Below are 13,309 nucleotides of genomic sequence, written 5' to 3'. Positions count from 1 at the left end.
ATCTTTAGCAGATATTATTTTGCTGGTAAGAGGGCATTCTGGGTAAAGACAACCGCCCCCGAAATAGCTTGCAGATGGTAGCACTGGCAGAACGTACTCGAGACGTAATTATTGGGCTGTGGACGCGTTTGCCGCTTGCTGCAGGGGTTCACACTTCGAATCCAGCAGCTGCCCTGGTTAATACTTAACAACTCACCACCATGGGTGCCACTTTGGTGAGATGTTAACTACCCCGCCTAGCATACAGGATGTAGTGGGTTCGATCCCGACCATGACACCTGCTGTATATTTGGAGTTTGCATGTCCTCTCTCTCTCCCCGTGGTTGCGTGGATTTTTCCTTGGGTTCTCCGGTTTTCCCCTTCACATTTAGAATCAACATCACATGTTTAAGAGTATTTCGCTGCTATAAATTTCCACACGAAAATACACTTTGTTGAGCTATCATTTGTGGCCAGGTCGTTTCTGAAAAAAGAGCTACATAGCTTAGTGGGCCTTATCTGGTAAAATAAAAAATAGTAAAAAAAATTAGTTTAGTCTAATACTGCTGGTGTATTAACCGGAGTATTAATTGGAATTACACTCCGCGCCATCTGCTTCACAGCGAACATTGACGTTTCCCTGACGTCATTCGCAAAAGAAGGCCATGGTGTGCCGGCGTCGGGGTACAAATTTTACAAATTCGAAAATTACACCGCAAACGACTCAACTGTGATCACGCACACAGCGGTAGCCATCACCGCCCCCGCCACCCTACTGGCAGACTAATACCCCAAGTCACGAGCAAACCAGACTCCTCTTGGTCTCTTGAGATCTCAGGTGGTTACACGGTTCCTGGCCTGTGGTCCCCAGACCACTGGATGACCCACAATGCCGAGGGGCGTACTCCACAAAATACATTTCTTTCCACAAACACCAGATCCTTTACTGCGCGATGGACTAACCGTGGTTTGCGAGTCCAGAAGGGTTCAGAAGCACTGATCTGGAGGGCGTTTTGGTACTACTCTTCCACCCTGGCCAGACGTATTGGAAGAAATTGAAGTAACCCACACTTTAATCCACCACTCGCGACCTGCCGACTAACCCAGTGTTCTTCATTGCAAGGCCCGTGAGCCACTGGTGGCCCCTGGTGGCTTTTAGTGCGGCTCCTGAAGTGCAACCCCCCTCCAATAAAACGTGTGAAAACACCCCCTACCATCATCGTGCTGCTGTCAAACCCCCAACGGTTTCAAACTTGTGGCGGCCCTCACACTGATGATGTCTTATCGGCGAACGTGGCCCCCCCTCTGAAAATTAGTGAAGGACATTGAACAAACCACGCCGTGGCCCGTTTGTAATGCTGCTGACCGGACAGATGCAGTGGCGCTCACGTTAAACAGCCACACTTTGAAAGCATATAAACATTCAACAGGTTTCGGAGTAGCGTACAGTGTTCAACATTTAATCAGTTCCGTTTAAAATGTAACGTTCATGGGGTTTAAAAAAAGATATATCATGATTACTTCTGCTCTCAACCAAAATTCAAGTTTATAATAATAATCTTGAAGGAAATGTTTCTCACCTAAATTAACGAGGATTTCCGTGGCGTGCCGCCCCTGCGAACATGAAGGAACAACAAATGAACCAACCGTTAATAATAGTAAAAATTAAAATGTATACAGCGTCGTTCATGCAAAAGTACATCTCACAACGCTGTACAGGACAACAGCAAAATATTATTTTAAATAAAAATAGTCTTTCGCAGAAAAACAACACACAGCACACTCAAACCAAGCTCAACTCAACTGTTACCAAACACAACGCAGCCACTATCATCGTCGTCATCATCAAACGTCGCCATGCAGAAGATTAAGAACATAATAAACGCTTCCTTCCCGTCCTTGTCACTCCACGCTCGCGCGACCCCATGGGCCGCACGGATTCATTCTGGGTGTGCGTCTCGTCAGCGCCATTGGTTCAACACAAGCAAACTCCGGACCAGTTTCAACATTCGTTGTCTAATCAGCAGTTCAGGATTGCTTGAAACAATGCTGACAAACTCCCAGATTTGAATGCGATTCACATTATAAACGCCCTTTCTGCAGGCTATTTACAAGAGGGTTATAATTGTTGTCAATATAAAATAACGTTACGAAGCCAGACCCAACACACCGGCAGTGTGGTGAGTGAGTGGGGTGGTTAGGTGAGTGAGAGGGTGAGTGAGTGTGTTGGGGCCAGCAGTGTAGTGAGTGAGCTGGGTGGGTAGGTGAGCGAGAGGGTGAGTGAGTGTATTGTGACTGGCAGTGTGGTGAGTGGAGTGGGATGGTTAGGCGAGCGAGAGGATGAGTGAATGTGTTGTCACGGACAGTGTGGTGAGTGGGGTGGTTAGGTGAGCAAAGGGTGAGTGAGTGTGTTGTCACTCGCAGTGTGGTGAGTGGGGTGAGCGAGAAGGTGAGTGAGTGTGTTGTCCCTGGCAGTGTGGTGGCTATGGTTCACGTCATACTGTTAGAGGGTGCATGATGGTTGTGACTGCATGGAGATGTTTCAATGAGAAGTGATCACCCTGGCGCTGCTGGTTTCAACTGCCCGGGGGCATCCCCAGCGTCGCCGGGGTCCTCCGACCTGGGTGACGACATGGGAGGGAAGGGGGTCAACGGAGCACCGGCTCGCTCCGGCCGCTCCACATGCGCCTGCTCTCGCGACTGCTGGCGAAAAGGGGCCCTCCCCTAGGAGCCCAATGGAGCCCCTTGTGGAGGATTATTGGCCTACTCTTTCGGCCGGCCAGACGTCTTGGAAGAGGTTGGTGGGGAGTGCTCATATTTTACGCCGCCGCACGCGACCTGCTGCCGATCGGCTGGCTGTGGTGTAACCCGTTTATGCCACCGAGTGGACAGAGGTGGCGGGGGGATGGGGGGGGTTAATGAAGCCTTGCCCACCGCACCAGGAGATCGAATTAAAGTGGTGACCTCTACGTCACAGTCCTATGCGCTCACCGTTACGCCACAGCAGCGGCGGTATCCTCAACACCAGTTCGCCGCTCACTGCAGAGGCTCGTGGTCCTCGGTTCGAATCCAGCCGGCCGCCCTGGTTATTACTGCAACGCGCATTAACCAAAAAATACTACGCACCATCTCCTTCGCAGTGGATGCTAAAGATCACGTGGTGTCATTCGAGATAAATCTGGCAAATTGCGTGCTGGAGTCCTGGTCCAAATTTGTACCATTCGGAAAATATTTCGTGCCAATGAGATTACACGAAGCTCCCCCCTCTCCCACACTACTAGCAGACTGATGCCCGCTTGCAGGTCCGGTACCGGCTCACATTGCGCTAACTATTACCTAAAACTTTTTTTATTTTAGTGACCTGGCTATCACAAATGATAGCTCAACGAAATGTATAACAGCCAAGTACTTAAAACGCACGTTGATACTAAATCTGGAGGGAAAAACCAGAGGAGTCGGAGAAAAATCCACGTGACCACAGGGAGAGAGACATGCAAACTCCAAATACACAAGCATCAGGGTCAAGATCGGACCCACTACCTCCTGCATACCGGGCGAGGTAGTTAACATCTCGCCACCGCTGAGCGCAGAGACAGCTGTCAAACGTGGCGAGGTGCGAGACGCGAGTTGCCCGTCGCATGGAGGGAGAGCGCTCTCGGACAGCGCGGGCGTGCAGGGGGAGCGGCGCCACCCTCACCGTCACCCTCACTGTCGCTGCGAGGACAGTACCTGCTTTTCCTCCGAAACGCCGACGCCCCCTCCTTGAGCCCCTCGTCCTCCTCCTCGGGCGTGCTGTCCTCCGTCCTCGTGGACGAGGCCGTCCGTGCTTCGGGCCGCCGCGTCGAGCGCGGCGAAGCGCCCACCGAGGAGGACCCCACGCCGGCCGAACCCTCGCTGGTCGACGTGCCGGGCAGGACGTCCCCCTTGGGCGAGGCGGAGAATTCCCGCGGCTCTGTCCTGCTCTTCCCGGCGGCTGCCGCAACGGCGCCAGCACCGCCCGGCTCCGACCGGGGTGCGAGGGCCGGCGGGTGGAACCGCGGTGGGCGGTACGGGGGAGGGGCGCTGTACTCGGGCCCTGAGAAGGGCTGAGGACCATGGCTCATCGCGCTCGAAGGGCCCAGAGCCGCGATCGCGGACGGGATGTCTTCCCGACCCATCCGAATGTCCCTGGGAGGCATGGCTGTCGACATCCTGCAGAGCCCAAGAGACAACGTTCTGCTGCTGCCCCTATCAGCGCCATGGTGGTGAGATGTTAACTACCTCGCCTGGTATGCAGAGGGTCGTGGGTTTGATCTCGACCCTGGCACCTGTATATTAGGACTGTGCGTGTCTCTATCTCACTCCCTGTGTTCGTGTGGATTATTCTCCAGATCCTCCGGTTTTTCCCTCCACATTTAGAATCAACATACGTTCAGAGTATTTGCCTGCTATAAATTTCCACACAATAAGCCACTTCGTCGAGCAATCATTTGTGTCCAGGTCGCTTCTGAAGTAAGAGCTATATAGCTTAGTGGGCCTTACCTGGTAAAATAAAAATAGATTATCAGTAGCAGCCTACCTCGATGATTCATCGCTAATATTTTGGGTTGTAATTGATGATCTTGCAGAATCCGTGTCATTAGGACCCTCCACCCCCTGACCTCGGGTCTTCATAACACAAATTTGGCTAGATCATTACATGGACTCGCTCAAAAATCGATTTTGAATCATAATGTTGGCTGCGAACGTGTTAAGTTGACTTATCTCTGCTTGTTAAAATATATGGCATAAGAACAGACGAACTTAGAAGTATTGTTATACGGACTATTGCTGTGATGTAAAACAAACAGGATAACAAAATATTTATCATCAGCAGCACCCATGATCTATCCACTGTTTGATGTACCACAGCATCAGTGGGGGCAACTTAACTGCTTCCGCCTACAGTGTCTCTGTGGGATGAGACAAGGATGTCTTTGTGTCTCTATATACGAGGGGATGTGGTTTGTCAGAGGAATTGCTCAAGGCGATCGAAGCTGCTTGCAATCAGGTACAGCCGCCGGGGACAACACGCGGGGGGGGGGGGGGGGGGGTCTGTCAGTGTGACACGGGGGGGGGGGGGGGGGCTGCATACGCAACACCAACCTGATGCCGGCGCGCAGCTCGGGCTGCGTCCCCGAGTAGGAGACCGAGGAGGACGGCCCGCTGCGGGGAGAGCGCTGGAGCCGTGGTGACGGTGGCTCCAGGTGGACCAGGTCCTCATAGTTGGGTGGCACGTTGAGCCGTGCCTTGATGTCCCCGCTGGGCGAGGTGCCGCCGCCGCTGCGCGTCTCCTCCCAGCCCGACACGCTGTAGTACTGGGGGGGTGACACCGAGTACGCCGTGGCGGTGCGGCGCGGCGCTAGCGAGCGCGGCGCCGGCGTGCGCGGCGGCGACGACGCCACGGCGTAGCCCGCGGGTGAGCGAGGCGGTCCCGCCGGGTAGCCCGCAGCCGCCCCCCTGGTGGGTGACGCGGGGTAACCGGCGGCGGCGCGCGACAGGGACGACGAGTATCCCAACGCGGAGCGCGACGGAGAGACGGAGAATCCCGCCGGGGAGCGGGTAGGAGACCGCGGGTAGACGAGGAGCGAGCTGGGTGCCTGGTGCGAGCAGGAGAGGTCGGGCGAGGTGCCCGCGCTGCTGATGGACAGCACGAGCTTCCGCCACTGGCCGGGAGAGAAGGACCTCTGGCGGCTCTCCACGTGCAGGATGGGAACGGCGCTCTCGAAGCCCTCGCTGGGCCTGCCCACACCGCCGTGGCCATGGCCGGGCTCGTGGGCCGCTCTGCGCTGACGGATGGGCATGGGGAGCGGCCCCTCGAGCATGCCGATCACCTCCGACTCCTGCGCGAGCGAGTGCGCACGTCACCACGTGCGTGCGCGTCACCACATGCGTGCTTGTCACCATGTGCGTGCATGTCACCACGTGCGTGCATGTCACCAAATGCGTGCTTGTCACCAAATGCGTGCTTGTCACCAAATGCGTGCTTGTCACCATGCGCGTGCATGTCACCAAATGCGTGCGTGTCACCAAATGCGTACTTGTCACCAAATGCGTGCTTGTCACCATGTGCGTGCATGTCACCACGTGCGTGCGTGTCACCACATGCGCGTCACCGCGTGCATGTGTGTCATCGCGTGCACGTCACCAAGTCCACGCCATGTACACGTCGATTGTTACCCCGGACACCCTGGCTAATGACACGTTCCACCTCAAATGATTTTCCCGGTAGAGAACAAAAAATCTTTGGACAAATTCATAAATCCGAAATAGTATAACCCCGATCTCGTTTGCCATTCAGTGACCGTTGAGATATTTTATTCTCGGACAACTTTCCTTCCAGAAAAAAAAACACCTAAAGTGTATACATTTCCTGTGAACGTTTGTATATTTTATCATTATTATTCAGGTTTGATTCGTAACATCAAGATGCTAATTGTGGGCACGTACAGTAATTTTATACAGGAATTCAAATTCCACAGCACATCTACAGGGAATACAAATAATATTGAGTGTCTCATATCAACAGATTCCACTTCATTATTCCTGCATAGCTCTCCGATGTGTTTTAAGTTCATACCACGTGTCATTTGGCACGATGTCCGACGTTTCGCTCCACGTCCTGGGAGCTTCTTTAGGGACAATTCAGGTAATAATTCGGTTCCTGAAGAAGCTCCTAGCATGTGGAGCGAAACATCGGACATCGTGCTGAACATCACACGGCACGAACCGAATGCACCTGGGAGAGGTATGTGAGTGCCTGGGCAGCAATTCACAGGTGATTTTGGACAAATCCCAACTCAAACTCCAACACAGGTCGTCTGTCTCTGACCGAGCAGACTGGAATACACATCCAGCTGCGCTTGACTGCACACGAGAAGCCGCGCGGTGGGGGCGAGGTGCGTACCGGCTGCCTTTGCGCTCCGATGCCATAGAGGAACCTCGAGTCCTCCCCTTGACCCCTGGGGTGCCTTGCTTCCATGCCCTTTGACCTCCCGGCATCAGAGCGGTGGGCGTATGGCGAGCGGCTGGACGTGCCGCTTACCTCCCGGCCAAACTGCGAGCCGCGCGGCGGTCCTGGCGGGCACACGCGGTGGCCAGTTGGCACACGTCCATCGCACACAACCATCGCCGCCGCGACCCCTTGTGAATGTGGTCATTTGATTCTGCACCACACAGCGCCACACCGCTTCCTGCCTGAAACGACGTGGAGGGACGAGGCCGTGGACAAGTAAATTCGCGCTTGGGAGGAGAGCTCCACAGGCAAATAATCTTTGGCCGATTTCTGACAAAAGATAATAAGGTGAAGGTGCAGCCCTGCAAGTGTCAATTGTTTGCTCATGCCACTTTTGGCAGAACGGCCTCCACTAGTGGAACCACCTGGAGAGAGCCCCTCTAGAGGGTAATTGGCCTACTTTGTAAGAGGTGTGACGTACCCTATGCTTTGGTCCACTACACGCGACCTGCTGATCGATTGTGGTTTTCCAATTTCTACTGCTGACTGGGCAGCTGTAGAGAGCGAGAGGAGGGAGGGAGACTCCTACCCCCCATAGCCGCCGCTGCCTCCCCTTCCATGTCCGAGTGCTGGAACTCCGGGTACATCTCCATGTCGCGGACAAAGGGGAAGCCCCGGATCCTCCGCTCGGACCGCGGACTCCGCTCGTCCTGCGTCTCGGCTCGCCGGGACGGCGGCACCTCCTCCACCTCCTCGCCGTCCACCGTGAAGCGCCCGTCGGGCCCGCGGCTGATGAGCTCGATGGGCCGCGCGTCGCGTTCATGCTTGGAGACGCTGTAGCGGCCGTGGCCGGAGCCGCGCGTCAGCTTCTCGTAGAGCGACAACTTCGGCCCGCCGGCGTGCCGCCCGTCGCCAGGCCCGCCCGCCCCCTCCGTCCTGGCGTAGCCGTCGGCGGACGCCACGGCCGCCGCGGCCGCCCCCATGGCCTCGCCGAACGGCTCCTGGTCGTTGTCGTCATCGTCCGTCTCGAGGCCCGTGCGGGATTCCCGCGAGCCGGCGCGCGCCCGGTCCGCTCCGTTCGCTTTGTCCAGAGAAGACCTGCAGACGGCACGCGGTTTGCGAGGTCAACGGAGGTCGCCCGTCCGTTCTGTGCGGATGTAGGCTCCGGGTCTACCGATGGCCTGCGGGGGGAGGTGGGGTCCCTGACTATGAGGACGCTTGCAGCGACGCCCGCCCGGGGATGGCGACTCCTCAAGGGGTCTCCTCCCCCCCCCCCCGCAAATGATTGCGGCTTCAGACCGTGTTCGCTGTCTGCCTGCGATGCGTTTCCGTACTTTCGATTATGACCACTTGGGCCTCATCTATGTGCTGTGAAGAAGGGCCGTTGCCCATAACGTCGCCTATTATAATGTTTTTTTCTTATTATACGTGTTGAGTTTTTTCCCATTATGGTCGGGAGGGTACAAGAGGGATCGTGAGGAGCTATAACCAGGCGAGACCTGCGTGATAGGTAACACACATCGCAGGCGGCAATAAAAGTTCGACAAATCAAAAAATATAGCGTGCAGCTTCAAAAACAACCTAAAACACACCAGATCGAACTTTGAACAGCAAACTAAGATTATAATTACATTAAACAGATGCTTGAAAAAATATTCTCCATTAAAAAATCAAACGTTGAAAACAAAGACCAAATGAGAGATACAAACCGACGATGTGCGGGGGATTGACAAGGCCTCACCGTGCGCAGGCGAGGAGTGGAGTCGACCACCTCCGCTCACGATGTCCGAGTAAATGGCAGAATAACGAAACGCGCCATTGCCGCCGATATTATGACTCATACGTTGTTGTGTAACCCTCCGCCACCCGACGCGGCCAAATTAATTTAATTACCACGTGGTGTAAGAGCGCTAACATGCCAACTGTGGTGACCATTGGCCCAGATAAATTAAACTGCGATGTACGTAGCCAACTGTGCTAATCGGAGCTGCGGGGGGAGAGGGGGGGAGGACAACAAACTAAACACACAAAAAACAGTGTCTAAAGAAATGAGTTTTAAATCTAGGTTTAAGAGTGCACAGCTCCAGCGGCTTAATGTGGAGTGTTCAAAATCGGTTGGTTATGCGATGTGGTGATACCTATTTAAGAAGTCAGGTCAGGTCACAAGGTTATTTTTACTTGCTTTCAAGACCTGAAGATACTCAATGCAGTTGCAAAAGCAAAAATGTTATGTATATCCAGTCGCCTGATTTGACTGTGAGAATCGTCCCTGGACTTTGTGGTGTGAGCTGAACCGTCAAGAATCGGCGCGTGTCGTTGGACCCTTATCCGGGTGACAATTCATCGTCTCTTGTTTTGGCTGCGTGGGGTGGTGGAAATGTTTCACGATACAAAAACAACAACCGGCCAGATCATTACGTAGCCAGACCCAAAAAAGTATTTATTTGCCATCGAATAACTTGCCAACAGCTGACACGGTTGACTTCGTTCGTGAGTGAAGTACAGGGACAATGTTACACTACGTGAGGATCACACTGCATCGGATATCGCAGTTTTATTGGTTCTGGGCCCCCCAGCACCTACGCAGCCACGTGATTTTGGAGGCGGATTAGAGGAGATGCATCCTCATTCACGATGGAGCTCATAGTGTTGAAGGGGGACTGGGCTAATCTTGTGGCACATACAGAGAGACACGCAAACTCCAAATATACAGCAGCCGTCAGGGTCTGGATCGAACCCACGACCTGCTGCATACCAGGCCAGGTAGTTAACATCTCGCCAACCGTCGCGCACTGCTGGCTCAGCGCTGTGACCTCCGAGGCACGCACATGGCCTGCCTCGAGCGGGCTGGCTCATGTGGCCTGGCTCTAGCAGGCCGACTCATGCGGGCTGGTTCTAGCAGTCTGGTTGACGCGGCCTGGCTCTAGCAGGCTGGCTCACACGGGCTGGCTCTAGCTGGCTGGCTCTAGTGGGCTGGCTCTAATGGGCTAGCCCACACGGCCTGGCTCTAGCGGCCTGGCTCTAGCTGGCTGGCTCTAGTGGCCTGGCTCACACGGCCTGGCTTTAGCTGGCTGGCTCTATCTGGCTGGCTCTAGTGGCCTGGCTCTAATGGGCTAGCCCACACGGCCTGGCTCTAGCGGCCTAGCTCTAGCTGGCTGGCTCTAGCTGGCTGACTCTAGTGGGCTGGCTCAAATGGCCTGGCTCTAGCTGGCTGGCTCTAGCGGCCTGGCTCACATGGCCTGGCTCTAGTGGGCTAGCTCACGCGGCCTGGCTCTAGCGGCCTGGCTCTGGCTCTAGCGGCCTGGCTCACACGTCCTAGCTCTAGCGGCCTGGCTCTAGCTGGCTAGTTCTACTGGCCTGACTCATGCGGCCTGGGTCACGTCGAGCTTGCAAGTCGCCAGGCACGCAGGGTCGTGCGTTCCCTGTCGGAACGTTTCTGCGTAGTAAGGCGGGGGAGGGGGGGGTTCAGAGACAGCGAGCCCTGCGCCGTCGCATGTCTGTCCGAGTGTCTGTCCGTGCGTCTGTCCGAGGGTCAAACGGCATCCCGAACCACGTCACATTCGGCAACACGAAAGAGCATGTAGCAAAAAACAATGGTTTATTCGTAACACGATAAGTGAAACATGTGCACGTCATCTTCACCGTTGTCACACCGCAGTGCGATTGACACCGTTACCGTATCATCAAAGGAAGCACCAAGTAAGCAACAATTTTTGAAATCAATCCACGATCATCGGCGTCACACAGGCTTCTCTCACGTGCATGTGCAATGTGCTCTCTGAGCAAAGGCGCTCTCCCATTGTAACGCAGTCTACACGCGTCTCCAGATGCCGTGTCCAGACGCTGCTTACATTCAAATTACGTTGCCTTGAACCTCATTCCAGTGCCCCGAACCCTCACGAATTGCATATAATTCACCAGTGCTAGCACTGTCCTCAGCACCTCCCCTTCCCTTTGACAAAGGGCAGGGACCGACCTGTTGCTCACGCACCTACAGGCAGTGGCCAACTTGCTGCACCTCCCACATCTGCAGCCACACCCTAAGACACCAGTCGCCCCCGACTCCCGACAACATCAAGCTGCTCGACATCTAAATTGCATTGCACTTCAGTCTTGACTTAAGCACCACGAGATTCAAGTAGAGAGCGACGGCACACGATTAAATATGGCACGCAAATCACAGGTGGCGGCGCCAGTGTGTTGGGGCACGATGCAGGGGAAGGCCCGTGTCTCGTCACCTCCACTGGCCACGGCATTACCGGCCACCTCTTCCGTGATAGAAGTCAAGGGATGTAACGGAAATATAACATTTTTTTCTCACATTAATAACATTTGCCACCCATTTGTTCTATTAAAATTGGCTCAATGTTCGAGACAAAAAAAGCGCCGTTCAATCGCAGTTTTTGTTGTTGTTCCAACAACATTCGGTATTTTTCAAAACGCCACAATCAACACATTGCATAGGCAAGCCATTCACATGGGTGTCTGGGCTGTTGTTTTACAGTTGCACCTGGGATTTCTCAGATGAAATCAGCACCAAGAGTTTTACGCTCGGTGAAATGCATGAAGAACACGATTTGTCTTTGTCTGTATATATGTCGACTTCTTTCGCACCGTAATTAGACAACTGTGCTAATCAGAGGATTCCGGGGGAAGTACAACAAACTAATCACAAAAAAGCATTTTTAAAGAAATCTGTTTTCAATCTAGATGTAAAAGTGCATAGCTCCAGCGGGTTCCTAATATCGGAAGGAAGAGCGTTCCAGACGGCCACAGAAGTGCATTTGAAAGCGTACACTGCAGTGGCCGCCCTTGTTCAATGATTAGCTAAAAGCCGCTGCTGCTGCGCGGATGACCAGAGTTTTCGTGACAGTTTATGCGTGACAGTGGTTAATGACCACCGGTGATTATATTTTATTTATTGCGTTTCTTTACCTAGGAAAACCTCCTGGCAAAGAGTCTTGAGACTCTTTGTTGAACTTATTTCACACCGTTTGTAGCCAACCGAGGGTCGTGCCAAGTTACTGCAGTAGGAGGGGATGTTGCTTCGTGTTCAATCCCAATTGAGTAATTTGCAGGTGATTTGTGAGGATTGGGATGTTTGACTATTACCACTTATATAGCGAGTGTTTTTTTTTACTCCTGGAGGGAACCATAGCGCACAGAGGAAACCCGTGAAGAACAGGGGGAGAGTGGCGTGCTGGTGCGTGCCGCTCACACACTGTGCGACACGGTGGTGATGGTGAAGGTTGGTCATACAGAGAGACGTACAGGGCACCCGGCGGTTTCGGACCAACAACCGTGACCCGCGCAATGGACAGGAGCAATGACGGCGAGCATACGTCTTTTCATTCGCGATTTGGGCGTTCATCGCACCGTAGTGGTTTAACGCAAACTTTCATAGAGGCTCACGCGACCCTCCCAGGGTGGAGACACTTCCGCCAGCAGCGACCATACCAAGAAATTACAGGACTACGCCTTTACCTTTTCACAATGAATGTGTGGTTAGCGTCCAGTAGCCCATGGTTAGCGGTCGGTACACCGTGGTTAGCATGGTTAGCGGTAGGTACACCTTGTGTAACAAATACAATATAATGAGGTTCACAGTGGCGTCAAATGATGGTACAGGAGGTGAAGCGGTGTTGGGGATACTTGAGAGAAGAGCCTGGAATTATCTGGATGTGGCTAGGGGCGGGGTGACAACCCCCACTGGCACCTTCCAGTATGAAAGGGGCTGGCTGCTAGAGCAGCACCAGCAGAAGAATAATAAGCAGCAGCACCAGAAGCAGCAAAAGCAGCACCAGCAGCAGCAGTGAGCTGAGCGACCAAGGCAGCTCACTCTGGGGAGGGAGCAAAGGCCTAAGGCCTGGAGTGAGGATTAGAAGGGAGAAGGCAGGAATCAAGATCCAGCCTACTGTAGGCCTCGGGGACCGACGCCTAATATCTCACTGCTGGTTTCCTCGTCCCATGGATTTAATATGCGTTGTGGCTATTCGGGGATATCCGTGGGCTGTCTACAGTGTGTGTGGACAGTGGAATAGGTTTTAGTGCTGTGTATAAAATAGTGAAACGGCATAACGACCGCCACTACTGAGCTGTTATGTGTGGTGTGTGTGCGTGGTGGGATTGCATAGGGTCATAGGAGCAAGTGTTTTCGAGAGTGAGCCATGTGTGTTTCTGTTGATTTGTGAGTTCAGGGGGTTTGGGGCCCTATTAGTGGGGTGGGGGCTGCACACTTCTCCCTCTACTGTCTGTAACCCAGCATAAGCAAAGAAGTACAATTGCTTCGGCCCTTAAAAGCCTGGTCCGTGGGTATCTCTCCACTACATTGCATTGTGGGGCTGACCGGCCTGCACC

The 13,309-nt window shown here is 53.8% G+C and overlaps 1 protein-coding gene across 2 annotated transcripts in view; it reads right to left on the bottom strand.

Moving 5' to 3' along the window:
• The window catches only part of LOC144728673 (protein turtle homolog B-like), a 183,443-nt gene that overhangs the window by 12,318 nt on the left and 157,816 nt on the right, over window positions 1–13,309 (bottom strand). The window contains exons 18-25 of one of the 2 annotated variants that reach the window (XM_078608261.1): window positions 7,542–8,050; window positions 6,905–7,074; window positions 5,104–5,840; window positions 3,709–4,170; window positions 2,971–3,071; window positions 2,540–2,599; window positions 1,560–1,593; window positions 943–1,011 (exon numbers count right to left, since the gene is read on the bottom strand). In XM_078608261.1, the coding sequence (XP_078464387.1) occupies window positions 2,556–2,599; window positions 2,971–3,071; window positions 3,709–4,170; window positions 5,104–5,840; window positions 6,905–7,074; window positions 7,542–8,050 (2,023 nt within the window). In that variant the 3' untranslated portion in view covers window positions 943–1,011; window positions 1,560–1,593; window positions 2,540–2,555. The remainder of the gene's footprint in view (window positions 1–942; window positions 1,012–1,559; window positions 1,594–2,539; window positions 2,600–2,970; window positions 3,072–3,708; window positions 4,171–5,103; window positions 5,841–6,904; window positions 7,075–7,541; window positions 8,051–13,309) is intronic. The other variant, XM_078608260.1, reaches the window with a different exon arrangement.

This window comes from Lampetra planeri, chromosome 29 (assembly GCF_965212315.1).
Source record: "Lampetra planeri chromosome 29, kcLamPlan1.2.h2, whole genome shotgun sequence".
NCBI classification, from domain to species: Eukaryota; Metazoa; Chordata; class Hyperoartia; order Petromyzontiformes; family Petromyzontidae; genus Lampetra; species Lampetra planeri.
This window is presented reverse-complemented; position numbering and strand designations above follow the sequence as displayed.